The sequence below is a fragment of the Rhinopithecus roxellana genome, chromosome 8, assembly GCF_007565055.1.
Source record: "Rhinopithecus roxellana isolate Shanxi Qingling chromosome 8, ASM756505v1, whole genome shotgun sequence".
Lineage (NCBI taxonomy): Eukaryota > Metazoa > Chordata > Mammalia > Primates > Cercopithecidae > Rhinopithecus > Rhinopithecus roxellana.
In genome coordinates, this window is record NC_044556.1 from 97,676,733 (window position 1) to 97,691,212 (window position 14,480).

Sequence of the window (14,480 nt, forward strand, 5' to 3'; positions counted from 1 at the left end):
CCGGGCATGGTGGCGCACACCTGTAATCCCAGCTACTTGGGATTCTCCTGAGGCAGGAGAATCGCTTGAACCTGGGAGGTGGAGGTTGCTGTAAGCCGAGATCATGCCACTACACTCCAGCCTGAGCGACAAGAGTGAAACTCTGTCAAAAAAAAAAAAAAAAAAAAAAAAGAATTAGAAACCTAGTCTTTGATCTAGAATGTCTGGTAAAGTTTTAATGAACTAAGTAGCTTAAATACAATCCAGTTTTATCAGTGACTTATTTAATGTATAAAACTCAACTGAATAGTAAAAATGTTTTCACTAAGTACATGAGTAAAGTTCAAATACAGTATTGAATTGGCCCCAAATCTGCTATTTTAAATTTGACTTAGTAAACAGAAATGCCTTATGGTCTTAACAGGCATAATTTTGCCAGGATCATGTCTATTTGATCCTTATCTTTTAGAAATTGTTAACTAACTCTTTTTGTAAGCCTCAAGTTACCTTCCTTCATCGTTAGGCTACTTTTTAGAACTTCTCATGTGGATATAACATTTTAGAGACTTTGTTTGAGTTACATGACTCCATATCAGTAAATCATCTGGTTGTGGTGGCTTAACCCCCTGAAACATGGTATCCGTAGTAAAGCATGGGAAGCACACATCCATTTATTAAATGTGGTATCATATAGAGAGCAACAGCCTTCTCTAATAGTCATTATTATGCATGCCTGTGACATGAACACCGTGTAAAATAAACTATTCAAACTATTACCAATGGATTCTTAATATCTCCAGGAGCAGATACTATAAATGGAGGCTTCCAGTTTGGAATGACAAATGTTAAGTTGAAATGCACTTCCGTGTAAAACATTTCTTAGCAACTCTGATGTCTTGGGGATAATCTGAACTGTGTTGAGAGATGGAATTCATGTGATTCTTGTTTATTTTAGAATGCTGGGAACAAGACCCTCATATTCGTCCATCATTTGCCTTAATTCTTGAACAGCTGACTGCTATTGAAGGGGCAGTGATGACTGACATGCCTCAAGAATCTTTTCATTCCATGCAAGATGACTGGAAACTAGAAATTCAGCAAATGTTTGATGAGTTGAGAACAAAGGAAAAGGTGAGAGGAATTTTTAAATAGCATAATGTACTCAAATTTATGAAAATTATGGAAAATATGAGGCGAGAAGCACTGTTAACATTATCTAAAATATTTTTAGATATCAATATTTGCTGATTCTCACCTTCTTTCAGGTTAAAAATAAAACAAAGAAGTGTACTCAATATGTATAATTGGGGAAAATACCCTTTTACTAGAGGAATTTTCAAAGTAAAAAAGAGAGAGAATAGCGTAAGAGACACTTTGCAGGCATTAATCAACTTCATTTTTTGTCATTATTTTATCATTTTATTTGTCTCCCTTCCCCATTATTTCTTGGCATGCTGGCATAGAAATTAATACCAGGTGTGTCATAGGCATTCCCTGAAATGCAGAATGTTTTCTTAAAAATGCGATTTAAGAACCTGTCTGTGGGACATTGTTTTGAGTTTCAGTGTTACGCTGTCTTTCTTACTACATGCTAGAACAGTGCCATAGTCCTAGGACTCAGAGATGGATATGGCGTTTGTACCCTTGAATGATCCTTTGAATGCCAGGCTAGTGATTTGGACCTTGTTGACAAGTTTTCAAAAGGGGCTCCATGTAATCTCTTGAAGCCAGACATTGAAGCAGAAGCTCCCCCCACTCCCCTGTGCCTTCTCTCCTTCTTTCCCTTATTTGTGATAATGGGATCACTGTTCTCCCAGGTACCCAGTCTCAAGGGTCTTTTTACAATGTTCCCGTGGTCTTCTGTGTGACAAAGACCCTCAGGGGCAATTTTCTGCTCTAATCCCTGCCAACCCCACTCATCACCAGCACGGCTGCTGGAGCATCCTTACTGGGTACTCTCTGTCCAGACTTGCTTCCCCCATCTGTCCCCTTCTCCTTCTAAAATGCAAATCTGATCAGCCTTGCTTCCATTGCCCACTTTTTTTGCCACGTTCACTCCCTTCTTCCTTACGTATTTTGCCTTAAATTTCCACTGCCTCTGTCCCCAGCCATACTGAATTTCTTCCAGTCCCCATGATGTCTTGCTCCTGGCCTGTAACCTTGGCACGTGTTCTTTCCTCTGCTGAAGATCCTGTTTCCTCCCTAGCTTCTGTGACCACTTCATGAGTAGTGGCCCCTCCGTTCTCAGTCCCTGATAGCTCCCTCCCCTACTCTACTCCACCGGCTAAACTGTGGGTGATCAGAGTGTCTTGTGCTTTGCTTATCATGGCATAAGTCATACTGTATGAATACTTGCTGATGTAATTGTTCTTGGTCTGTCCTTTCTGCTGGATAATAAGATAATAAATTCATGAACTATGCTTTTACATTCTTGTTCATTTGCATACACAGCACTGAACATAGGACTCAGCACATGGCAGGCATTAAATGAACCTAAGTACAATTTGTTAATATACTCCTGATATCTATTTTAATCATTGAGATAGTGGCAATTATTATTATTACTGTTTTAATGAGCAATTATTATTATTATTATTGTTGTTGTTGAAAGTGAGCAATGAATTTTAAAATGTATACATATTCCTGTTATGAATCTTATGCTGTAATAGAGGCAGGTGACTCAGCTGTTCCACTTCCGCTTATAGATTCTTCAGAAACTCACACATGTGCACAAGGAAACATGCTTAAAGTTGTTCACTTAGGCATCATTTGTAATACTGCAAAGCTTAAAACAACCCAAATATCCATTAACAGGGGAATAGTTGCCTAAACTATTGTATTCTTATGCAATGGGAAAATGTATAGTTCAGTAAGTCCTCACTCAGTGTTGTCGATAGGCTCTTGGAAACTGTGACTAAAAATGAAATGATGTATAATGAAACCAATTTTACCATAGGCTGATTGATAGAAAAGAGTTAAGTTCCCACGGCGTATTTCTGAAACACATCTCCAAACTTTGAAATAGAGAACAAAGCCCTTCTAATATTAAACATTGAAACAAATGTGAGCTATACATAACATTTCAGAAAGACTAATGGCCGGGCGTGGTGGCTCACGCCTGTAATCCCAGTGCCTTGGGAGGTCGAGGCGGGTGGATCACCTGAGGTCAGGAGTTTGAGACCAGCCTTCTTCTAATCAACTTCTTTTAAAGTCATTTTTTAAGTAGACATACAGATAATTCACTCCGTCCCTTCGATTTTTCAGTATTTGGTTACACTGAAAAATGCACAACAGGTAAATGCAACCCAAGACCGTGACACCACTAATGAGTACTTAGAGTTCATCAAGGAGAAACACCAATCCCATCTGCTCTGTTCTGCTCAGACTGACAGAGTTGCATCTGACTGCGAGCATCATGTCTTAAGGAACCTCCTGGCGTGGCACAGGAGAGGATGGGGAAGCCTGGGAGTCTAAGCCCAGGAAGGACACGCAGCACACAAGGGGGTGGGGACCGCTGGGGCTGCCCATGCGTGGGGATGACTTTCAAGTAGGGAAAGAAGACACCAGTTGCATGTTATGCCAGAGGTGCGCAGTAGGACTTCTGGGTGAATGCTGCAGGGATGGCAAGCTGGTCTCCAAGTCAACGACTTGCTAGCCCTTGGAGCTGGCTGGTGGAGAAATAGACTGCTTGGATGACCGCCTGTTTCCCTTCTCCAGGACGAGACTGAATGGGAAGTCTCTATGGGATTCTGAAAAATATGATAGGCCTCCCCCACCCCCTGCCAGCCACCACCAACCCTTTTTAAAAATATTAAGTCTTTTGTGAATGCCAGAATAGCAGCCTAGTTTAGTGGTAAAGACCAGGAACTCTGAGCCAGACAGCCCTGTTGGCATTCGGGCTCTTGTGCCTGATGGTTTTGAGGCCTCTGACTTTGTTACTCTGTACCTCCTCATCACTGGAGCCATCACTGCAACCCTGTGTCCTTCAGGGCTGGCGCGGGGCTTAAGTGAGTCCTGTATGCAAAACCGCCAGAGCCCTGCCTCTTAGTAAGTGCTAAATAAGTGTTAGTCTCAGAAAACAAAAAAGAAAGTCGTGACGTTTCACAGAAGCTGAGTCTCCCTAGCCCAGGCGTTCTTGGAAAACTGGCTGGAACACCACTGACTGGAATAAGTTTGACATCCTGCAGTTCTTTGAAATATTACTACCAATGATATCATTGACATGATTCTTAGAAACTTTTATGTACTTTGTTGACTTAAAATGATACAGGAAAGACTCTATTCTTTTTTTAACACTTCCCCAAATTGTTTTCAGGAATTCTAAAATTAGGTGTTTAATTACAAAAATGAAAAAGATTTTGAAGAGCGGGAGAAGACTTTGAGAAAGAAATAAAGCTTCGAATCCTAGAATCTAAAATTTGGAAGTGATATTACTCACAATTAGTTACTGGCTAGGTGTGATGGCTTGCAGCTGTAGTCCCAGCACTTTGTTTAGGGCCGAGGTGAGAGGACTGCTTGAACCTGGTAAGTTGAGGTTGCAGTGAGCTATGACTACACTGCTGCACTCCAGCCTGGGTGACAGAGCAAGACCCTGTCTCAAAAAAAAAAAATTATTATTATTGTTATTATCTGGAGACAGAGTCTCACTGTCACCCAGGCTGCAGTGCAGTGGTGCGGTCTTGGCTCACTGCAACCTCCACCTCCCGAGTTCAAGTGATTCTCCTGCCTCAGCCTCCTGAGTAGCTGGGATTACAGGCACCCACCACCACAACCAGCTATCTTTTTTTTTTTTTTGTATTTTTGTAGAGAAGGGGTTTCACCATGTTGGCCAGGCTGGTCTCAAACTCCAGATCTCAGGTGATCCTCCCGCATTGGCCTCCCAAAGTGCTGGGATTACTGGGATGAGCCACCAGGCCCAGCCTTATTTTAACCTATTTTAATTATTGACAACTGTTTATAAAACTGGAAGATATAGGCATCTCCAGTGAGTTCTTAATTATATGTTGTATTAAAATAAAAGCATGCTTCCAGGGTGGATGTCAGCTCTTTCTCTACTTTGGGATGTATAGTAATTGATTTTTTGGTTGATTTTTGAGCTATCATGTAGTAGTGTCTGTTTTTACTTTGTATTTTATTTTTGTGCATTGCTCCTTGAAATACAGCATTTATGGTATCCTGTAAGCCTTTGGATTTACAATTAAAGAATATATAATACTTTTTTTGGCTTAAAAGTTTCCAGCTGCATCTTTTTTGATGAAGTAAAAAGCATAGTCTACGTGCCCTATCTCCCTTTCTTGTCCACGGATTGCTTAAGGTAGGAGGCATGAGACTTGGAATTAATGGTCAGTAACTTGGCTGTGGTCTGTGTTATTCAGTAAGCCGTAGCCGCCGTAGATACTGGGCCCTCCCTAAACTCCTGGCTCCTTATCTCTGTGTGTCTGTATTTGTGCATTTTGTGCATGCACCTGTCTGTGACCCCCCCATATGGAGGCATGCCACCGTTAATGATTAACAGCCACTGCCAGGGACCTGGATTTGCCATTACCAGAGTGGCCTGTGCCAAGCAATTCAACAAATATTGCTGCTAGTAATCTCATCAACTGAAAGAACGTTTTTGTGCTTCCTACTTTCGAAGTAGTCAAAGGGTTCTCATACCCCAGTTTTAAAATTTACTTTTGAATGTGTTAAAATTTATTCAGAAGGAAGAGTACTTTTGCTGCTTTCTCTTCAATCTTATTTTTTTTGTCTTCTGAAGTCTTAGGCAAGTGATTTCTTGTTTATTATTTACAAAGTTGTTCACAGGGATTCATGATTTCACTTGGTACCTGGAATTAAAATTGGTTTTTTATTCAATTACTATCGTAGCAACACACAACCTAATTGGATTTGCTGTTCTGATTGCTTTCTCATGCCATCTCATTTAACAATAGCTAATTGGAATGGTATCAACACCAATGAAAAGTAATATCTTAACAAAAAGTTTTAATGAGTTAGAAATTGAAAAGTGACTGGAAATTATCCTCTGCCTCCAAATACACTATAGTAAAATGTCCAATTTGGACAAACTAGTTGAACAGAAGTCACTAGTTAAAAAATGGATTACAGATTTTTTAACATGTAACATTTTCCCCTTTTTTTCAAGTAGTAAATAATAATTTATATCTGACACAGTGTAATGAAGAAATACTCATCTGCTGTATAAACAAAAACCAACTGATACATATTAGCTGAAGTGATTTAAACACCATTTGGTCTAAAATAAATAATTTATCCTGCAGTTTTACTTGCGAAATTTGTTTGAAAAAATAAATTTAAAGAAAGTATCCGGACTGAATTTCAGTCCACTTTGGTAGAATTACCCCAAATTCATAATCAGTTTGATCTGAATAAATACATTTCTTTATTATTAGCACTTCCTAGTCTCTTCGTGATATTGTCTCATTTATTTGTGGGAGGATGGTCTTCCATGTTCATTTTCTTTATAATAATTGTACTGATAGGCTCAGATTACTCCTTGAGTCTGTCTGTAAAAAGTCCAAGTCATTAGTAGATTTCAATTGCATTCTAGTCCCGTGGTTTGGGTCTAGTTTCTTCCAGGAGCCCCAATCTTACTGTGTTTTTCATGGATCAGCATTGTTGAGGTGGGCCTATTTAAAGTGCGGCCTGTTTATGTGAAGTGGGAAATGTTTGCACAGTACTCATAGCTCCCAAAGCTCACAGCCCGAAGCTCCACCTGAGAAGGCATCTGCAGTTTCTAACAAAGATTGTGGTATTAGGGTATTCTCAGATTAAATTTGTCTGGAGCAGTGGAAATAAAAGCTTGCAGATGCTTTGATTTTTATGTGAGTGCTTGATTTCTTAGCAGAGTAATTTAGAATAGAAAGTAGTTCAGCACTACAAAGAATATTTACGTCTCTGGCAAAGAGCAGAACACTTTATAGAAATGAAATAAAAATGGGGATATGATTTTAAAACTTTGTAGAGTTCTCAGTTTTACTGTGTAATAATTTTTCCAATAGGAATAAACGTATTTTTAGTTCTTAGATTTTCTCTTTCTCAGAAGTTCAATACTTCAAAAACCAAAACCAAGAGGAGGTCTAACTTTAATCGGTATCATAAGAGAGGAACTTTTATTAGCTAACTCCTGAGATCTGTAATAAAGTGATAATTTCCATTTATCAGTGGGATCTGAAAAGTTCTTTGTATATGAAATATATTTTTCTTTGGCTTGCAATTTTAGAGGTAGCTTCATTTTCATTTCCAACAGGCCTTCAACAGACTCCTAACACCTTAGCTTGATTTCTCCACCAAGATGTTTTATTCCCTAAGCAAAGTTGTAAATACCCTAAGGAAGTTCTAAGTCGTCTGAACTGCAGTCTTGTGTAACTAAAATAATTATGCTTTAGTTAATTGAGCTTGAACTTTTGGCTTTATTTTGAAATGGGTCATTCACATCTGCACTTTGTTGCCCTTTGTTAATGTCTATTTTATGTGTCAGGTGAGAGATGAAGAGGGAGAAATGTTAAAAAACAAGTGTAGAAAATTTATGATGCCTCTTTTAGGATCATAAAACTAACAGGGGAGGATGGCGTTTGCGCAGAGACTTGGGCTTTCACGTAAGTGAATAATCCGCTGAAAAGGTTTCAGCTGGGATTGTCCTGACTGCAAAGACCTTCCTCCCATGAGGACCTGAGTGACAAGGTATTGAGCAGAGGAAGAGGGAATTTCAGCTTCTCCTTGTGCACAGGCGTGCCCGTGGCCAAGGGGTTGCCAGTGTAGTATCATAGACGGAATTCCATTCTTCCTGCTGGGAATGAGTCTGATGGGTGTGAATCTTTGTCGCAGGAGCTGCGATCCCGGGAAGAGGAGCTGACTCGGGCGGCTCTGCAGCAGAAGTCTCAGGAGGAGCTGCTAAAGCGGCGTGAGCAGCAGCTGGCAGAGCGGGAGATCGACGTGCTGGAGCGGGAACTTAACATTCTAATATTCCAGCTGAACCAGGAGAAGCCCAAGGTGAAGAAGAGGAAGGGGAAGTTTAAGAGAAGTCGTTTAAAGCTCAAAGATGGACATCGAATCAGTTTACCTTCAGGTATGATCTTGTTTTCATGTTTTTGAAAGATTTTTGTGTGTCCTTTTTTTAATTATTATTATACTTTAAGTTCTAGGGTACATGTGCACAACGTGCAGGTTTGTTACATATGTATACATGTGCCCTGTTGGTGTGCTGCACCCATTAACTCGTTATTTACATTAATTTCTCCTAATGCTATCCCTCCCCCTTCCCCCTACCCCACGACCGGCCCTGGTGCGTGGTGTTCCCCACCCTGTGTCTGAGTGTTCTCACTGTTCAATTCCCACCTATGAGTGAGAACATGCGGTGTTTAGTTTTCTGTCCTTTGGCGATAGTTTGCTCAGAATGATGGTTTATTAATCAGTTTTCTTTCTTTATCAGAACCAGGAAAGAGATGGGGAAGTAACTTTGTAAAACAGTGACTGGATGAGTATCTTCAGTTGTGGGCTTAGATTCATGGTTCTAATGTAGTGGCCTAATGACAGTCCATGTAGAAAACAGCGTTAAGAGCACATCGTAGTCACAGCACACAAGGATCTAACTCTCAGCGTACTTTCATATTGATGGATTAACTGATTGACTCCTTTTGAAATTGAGGCAGAGCCATATTTTAGCTGAGCGTACTGAATGCCATCACGTGGCATTGTGAAGATCCAAAACAACAAAACTGTTAGTATTTCATCGTTAGCTTCATTGCTTCCACAAGGATCTATGATGTCATCCGCTATCTGGGACACTGATGTTGTCAGCACTTTCAATAAAATGTATCAAGTACCCTGAGGTACTTTCCCACTGAAGGTTTAAAATCCTTCAGGCACAAAAATCACCCAGTAAATCTAGGGAAGCTTTTTAAAACATTGTGATAACAACATACAAGGATTACTAAATCATTTTAGTAATGTGTTAGGAGAAACTAAAGGGAATAGAAAATCAATCAATATGTCAATCAATCAATACATATAGATATTATTGACTGATAATCAAAATATATCGATCAATAATAGCTGACATATATTGATTCACTAAATTAAGTTCTTTAATATTATGTATTCTACTTGTTGTAAAGAAAAAACAAATACCTCCACGGTATTTTGTGATTCTAGTACCAGAGCAGGATGATGACAGAGCAATGCAGATTTCACTTTTATAGAATCTGTACAAAATATCTCTATGTCAACGTCTATACCTGTCTATGGGTATATATATTATATATTAGGGTGCTCGGATGGATTCTAGTGTTTTCCTCAGATGTTTGTTAATGGCATGGTAATTTGATTTAAAGTGCAACAGTGACAGTTTTCTGTCAAGTGTGCATAAATTGTCTTATAAAATATGTATTATGAAACACTGGAAAACTTGCAGCATCCTGTGACTAATTTAGGTTATTGCAGGTGTCCTCAGTTGATCAGAAAATTGCTAGTATGACGGCTGGGTGTAGTGGCTCACGCCTGTAATGCTGGGACTTTGGGAGGCCAAGGTGGGTGGATCACCTGAGGTCAGGAGTTCGAGACTAGCCTGGCCAACATGGTGAAACCCCCTCCATTTCTACTAAAAATACAAAAATTAGTCAGGTGTGGTGCCGGGTGCCTGTAGTCCCAGCTACTCGGGAGGCTGAGGCGGGAGAATCGCTTGAACCTGGGACATGGAAGTTGCAGTGAGCCGAGATCACGCCATTGCACTCCAGCCTGGGTGACGAGCGCGAAACTCTGTCTCAAAAAAAAAAAAAAAAAAAAAAAGAAGGCTGGGCGTGGTGGCTCACACCTGTAATCCTAACGCTTTGGGAGGCCTAAAGGGGCGGGTTGCCTGAGCTCTGGAGTTCGAGACCAGACTGGGCAACACGGTGAAACCCTGTCTCTACTAAAATACAAAAAAAAAAAAAAAAAAAAGTTAGCTAGGTGTGGGGGCGGATGCCTGTAATCTCAGCTACTTGGGAGGTGAGGCAGGGGAATCTCTTGAACCCGGGAGCTGGAAGTTGCAGTAAGCCAAAATTGTGCCATTGCACTCCAGTCTGGGCAACAGAGTGAGACTCTGTCTCAAAAAAAAAAAAAAAAAGAAAAAAAGAAAGAAAGAAAATTGCTAGTATGAGGTGGTCATGATGAGAATCCAGTATATGTTATTGATGATTTGGTTTGATGAGGTGAGAATAGACTGTGGATCCTGATCACTTTTACCGTCAGCCTCTCTGGGGTTGGGTCAGGGGAAGGTCCTTTTTCAGGTTGTCTTCTGACATTTTCTCTTAGCTGGAGAGTTGCTGGCAGGGTCACTGACTGGTCTTTCTTATGTGTCTGTCAGCCATAATTAGAGAATCCACTATTTATTTATGATGAGGCTTCTGCCTTCACACATAGATGAAAGAAAAATCTAGAGCTGCACTAGATGTGAGTTTTCTTCTCCATTTTTCAGCTATGTCAGTTTTCTTCTAGCTGTGATTTGATTATGTTATCAAAATTAATATTTATTGTTTCCCTTGGGAAACTTTGGGGGAGGTGGAAAGGATTAAGAATCTGGTGGAAAGGGAAGTAAATTTGGAAGAAAAAATGAAAATCATTCCAGTGATTCTTTACTCTTCAGTGGTAAAATGATTAAATCAAAATCTTAGCATTTCTGAGGTCAGATATTCACTCTTGCTTTTCTTCTCAAATGTTGCTTGGCTAATACCCTGATTTTATTCAAAGCAGACTGAATATTATATGACTATTTTTGCTAGATTTCTTAAAAATCTAGTAAAATCTAGCTTTAAAATCTAGCTTTTCTTTTTCTGAGAAGAGAGGGGAAACTTTAGTTACCCATTTATTTACTTTTTGGCATTTAATGAAAGATTCCCAGTTAAAGCATAACCAAGAAATCTGCTATAATTCTGACCCAACACCAAGGAATGAAATTTGGTTTCTGGAAGTTTCAGCATGACAGTTACCTCTTCTGCCCACAAGATGGCACTACATTTCATCTTAATAACAATACTGGTACCAATATGGAAACTTTCCTTAGAATGCTCCAACCCTAAACACACACACATGCACACATATTTACTTGTACAATATCCTAGAATGGGACAGACATCAAAAAAGGGAAATGATAACTATAAAAATAATTATTTTTTTTCTTGGAGAATTCCCCTTAGTATAGAAGAGAAAGCAAGCATATGCAACTTAAAATCAAGGGAGTTAGTTGCATTCAATATTATCTGCTAGAAAATTCTTTTTTTTTTTTTTTTTTTTTTTTTTTTTTTTTTTTTTTTTTTTTTTTTTTTAGAAAATTCTTTAAGTTAGTATTGTTTAATAGGGGAAACAATTCAGGACATGGGCCTAGGCAAAAATTTTATGACTAAGACTTCAAAAGCTCAGGCAACAAAGAGCAAAAATAGACAATTGGGACTATATTAAACCCAAAAGCTTCTGCACAGCAAAGGAAACAATCAACAGAGTGAAGAGACAACCTGTAAAATGGGAGAAGATATTAGCAAATTATTCATCTGACAAGGGACTAGCACAGAATATACAAAGAACTCAAATAACTCAATGTCAAAAACACAAATAGTTTGATTTAAAATTGGGCAAAAGAACCGAATAGACATTTCTCAAAAGAAGACATAAAAATGGCCAGCAAGCATATGAAGAATTGCTTAGCATCACTCATCCTCAGGGAAATGCTAATGAAAATCACAATGAGCTATTTCACCTTAGTTAGAATGGCTATTATCAAAAAGATGAAAAATAGTAATTGTTGGTGAGGATGTGGAGAAAAAGGAACTCCTATACACATTCTCTCGTAATTTTTTCCTTGAGAGTTATTACTCATCATTTTAAATCTTATGGCTATTTATAGCTATTGGAAATGTAAATTAGTACAGCCATTGTGGAAAACAGCATGGAGGTCTCAAAAACACCCTAAAAATAGAACTACTGTGTGATCCAGGAATGCCACTACCAGGCATTTACTCAAAGGAAAGGAGATCTGTATATCAAAGGGATATCTGCAATCCCATGTTTATGGCAACACTGTTCACAAAGGCAAAGACCAGGAATCAACCTAGGTGTCCATCAGTGGATGAACGAATTAAGAAAATGTGGTGTGTTTACCTGATAGAACACTATTCAGCCATAAAAAAGAATCAAATTCTATCTTTTGTGGCAACATGGATGAGCCTGGATGACATCATGTTAAGTGAAGTAAGTCAGGCACAAGAAAATAAATACTGCATTTTCTCACTTATATGTGAGAGTGAAAAAAAAATGGAGCCCATAGAAATAGACAGTAGAATTGTGGTTGTTAGGGGTGGGAAGGGCTTGAGGGGAGGGGAGGTTGGAGAGAGGTTAGTTAATGGACACCAAATTACAGCTAGGTAGGAGGAATGAGTTCTGGTATTCTGCAACTTTGTAGGGTGAATACAGTTAACTATAATTTATTGTATATTTTCAAAAAGCCGGAAGAGAGGATATTGAATGTTCACAACACAAAGAAATGATCAATATCCAAAGTGATACATATGCTAATTACCCTGACTTGATCATTATATGTTGTAAACAAGTACCAAAGTATCACTCTGTACCCCATAAACATGTATAATTTTTATGGGTCAACAAAAAGACGAAGAGAAACAAATTCTCATACTGTTAAATGGCACACTGTTCAGGGAGAAACATCTGATAAGTGGTAAATGGAACGGCGATGCTGTCCTTTCTTGGAGTTACCAACTTCTTGAACCCCTTTTGCAGGATTTTTCCCTTTGCATAACAAGCTTAGAGAATTTCTCCGAAACATATTCAAGACTCCTCCAAGCTGACCTTTAGTATTTGTGCCTGCAGCTCTTTCACAAATTTGGTATTAAATATGAATAATTACGTTCTCTTGTAACCTTGTCCTTGAGAATTACTGCTGATTATTTTTAATCTTATGGGTATTTACAGCTATGGTGACTTAGTGATGGAAACCTCAAATTTGATTTTTTTTCCTCCTGGAATTTCTTCATGGCTGGCTACCAAATAAGGAGGATTAATGCGTAAAAAGTAAGACAGTAATAATCTAGGATAATAATTTTAAAACAATACTTTGTGATTATGTAGTATTTTTCTTGGAATTTGCAAGAGAAAAAAGCATGGTCACAGTGGATCTTTTTATTTTGTGAGTACTCTATATTGATTGCTTCTTCTGTTTATGTTTATTTTTAACTGAAGTTGTGTTTTTTGGACACGTTAATACAAGACAAAACTTTAAAGCCTCCAAAAGTTGGTATGTCGCTAAAGCAGTGGTATTCTAACTTTGCTTCAGAAGTGCCCAAAGCCTGCAAAAACTATCCACCTCACAGGTATGCGAGTGAGTAGAAGGGTGGATGGGAGCGAGCATATAACCTCACCTGGATTCTTTAGAGAATACACTGCTTTTCATCTGCAAATGGAAGCCTCCCACTGAGGCAGTATTAGCTTTGTTAGTGAAATGTTCATATTGCCAGCAAAAATACTAGGATAGGTTTTACTCAAACCTGTGATTGAACTATAGCTGCTATGACCAGGCATCTTTAGAACCATTATTCTAGTGAGTACAAAGAAAATCTGAGCATGGGCCACAGGCATTTTAACAACTCAGCTTTAGTTTTCCTAAATGTTTAGCTGGCACAGACTCAACCTTTCCCTACTTCAAAGGGACAAGGATGTTTATGATAAAGAATGTTGACTGGCCGCGGTGGCTCACACCTGTAATCCCAGCACTTTGGGAGGCCAAGGCAGGTGGATCACCTGAGGTTAGGAGTTCGAGACCAGCCTGGCCAACATGGGGCCATCTCTATTAAAAGTACAAAAATTAGATGGGCATGGTGGTGGGCACCTATAATCCCAGCTACTCAGGAGGCTGAGGCAGAAGAATTACTTGAACCCAGGAAGCGAGGTTGCAGTGAGCTGAGATCTTGCAACTGCACTCCAGCCTGGGCGACAAGAGCAAGACGCTGTCTCAACAACAACAACAACAACAACAACAACAACAACAACAAAGAATACTTTCTTTTTGGTTACAACATAAAGCGTGCTTTTTAAGTGGAAGTATTCAGGTGTTTTTGGAAGCTCGGAAGCACTGTGAATGTTAGGCGTTGTTAAAATGCAGCCTTTTATCTTTACTGCTCACTTGTGGCTTTCCACGTGTTCCATGTTGATTTCCTGATCTGTACTTGGCATTTATTGTCCCATCATTTGTTCCAAATAACTTGTCAATCAAAGCTTGTGGCTTGGTTCTTGGCTTTTCTTCTGCTATTGACAGGAGGGCTCCTCTTGCTGTAAAAGTTCTCAACATTTGTTTCTATCGTGTTATAGCAATCAGGTGGCTAGATGAACATTTATAAATGACTTTAGTCTAAACTGTTCCCTTTCTATGGTTAAGAATATTTTTTTCTTTGTCCACCTCTTTCCCCTAACTACCACCACCTAGTCTAGTCAATTCTTTACCT

At 39.1% G+C, this 14,480-nt stretch overlaps 1 protein-coding gene across 1 annotated transcript in view; it reads left to right on the forward strand.

Annotated features, from left to right (window-relative positions):
- The window catches only part of MAP3K21 (mitogen-activated protein kinase kinase kinase 21), a 55,378-nt gene that overhangs the window by 24,116 nt on the left and 16,782 nt on the right, over positions 1 to 14,480 (forward strand). Inside the window, exons 4-5 of the mRNA XM_010383578.2 lie at positions 935 to 1,110; positions 7,825 to 8,065. Of these exons, the coding sequence (XP_010381880.2) occupies positions 935 to 1,110; positions 7,825 to 8,065 (417 nt within the window). The remainder of the gene's footprint in view (positions 1 to 934; positions 1,111 to 7,824; positions 8,066 to 14,480) is intronic.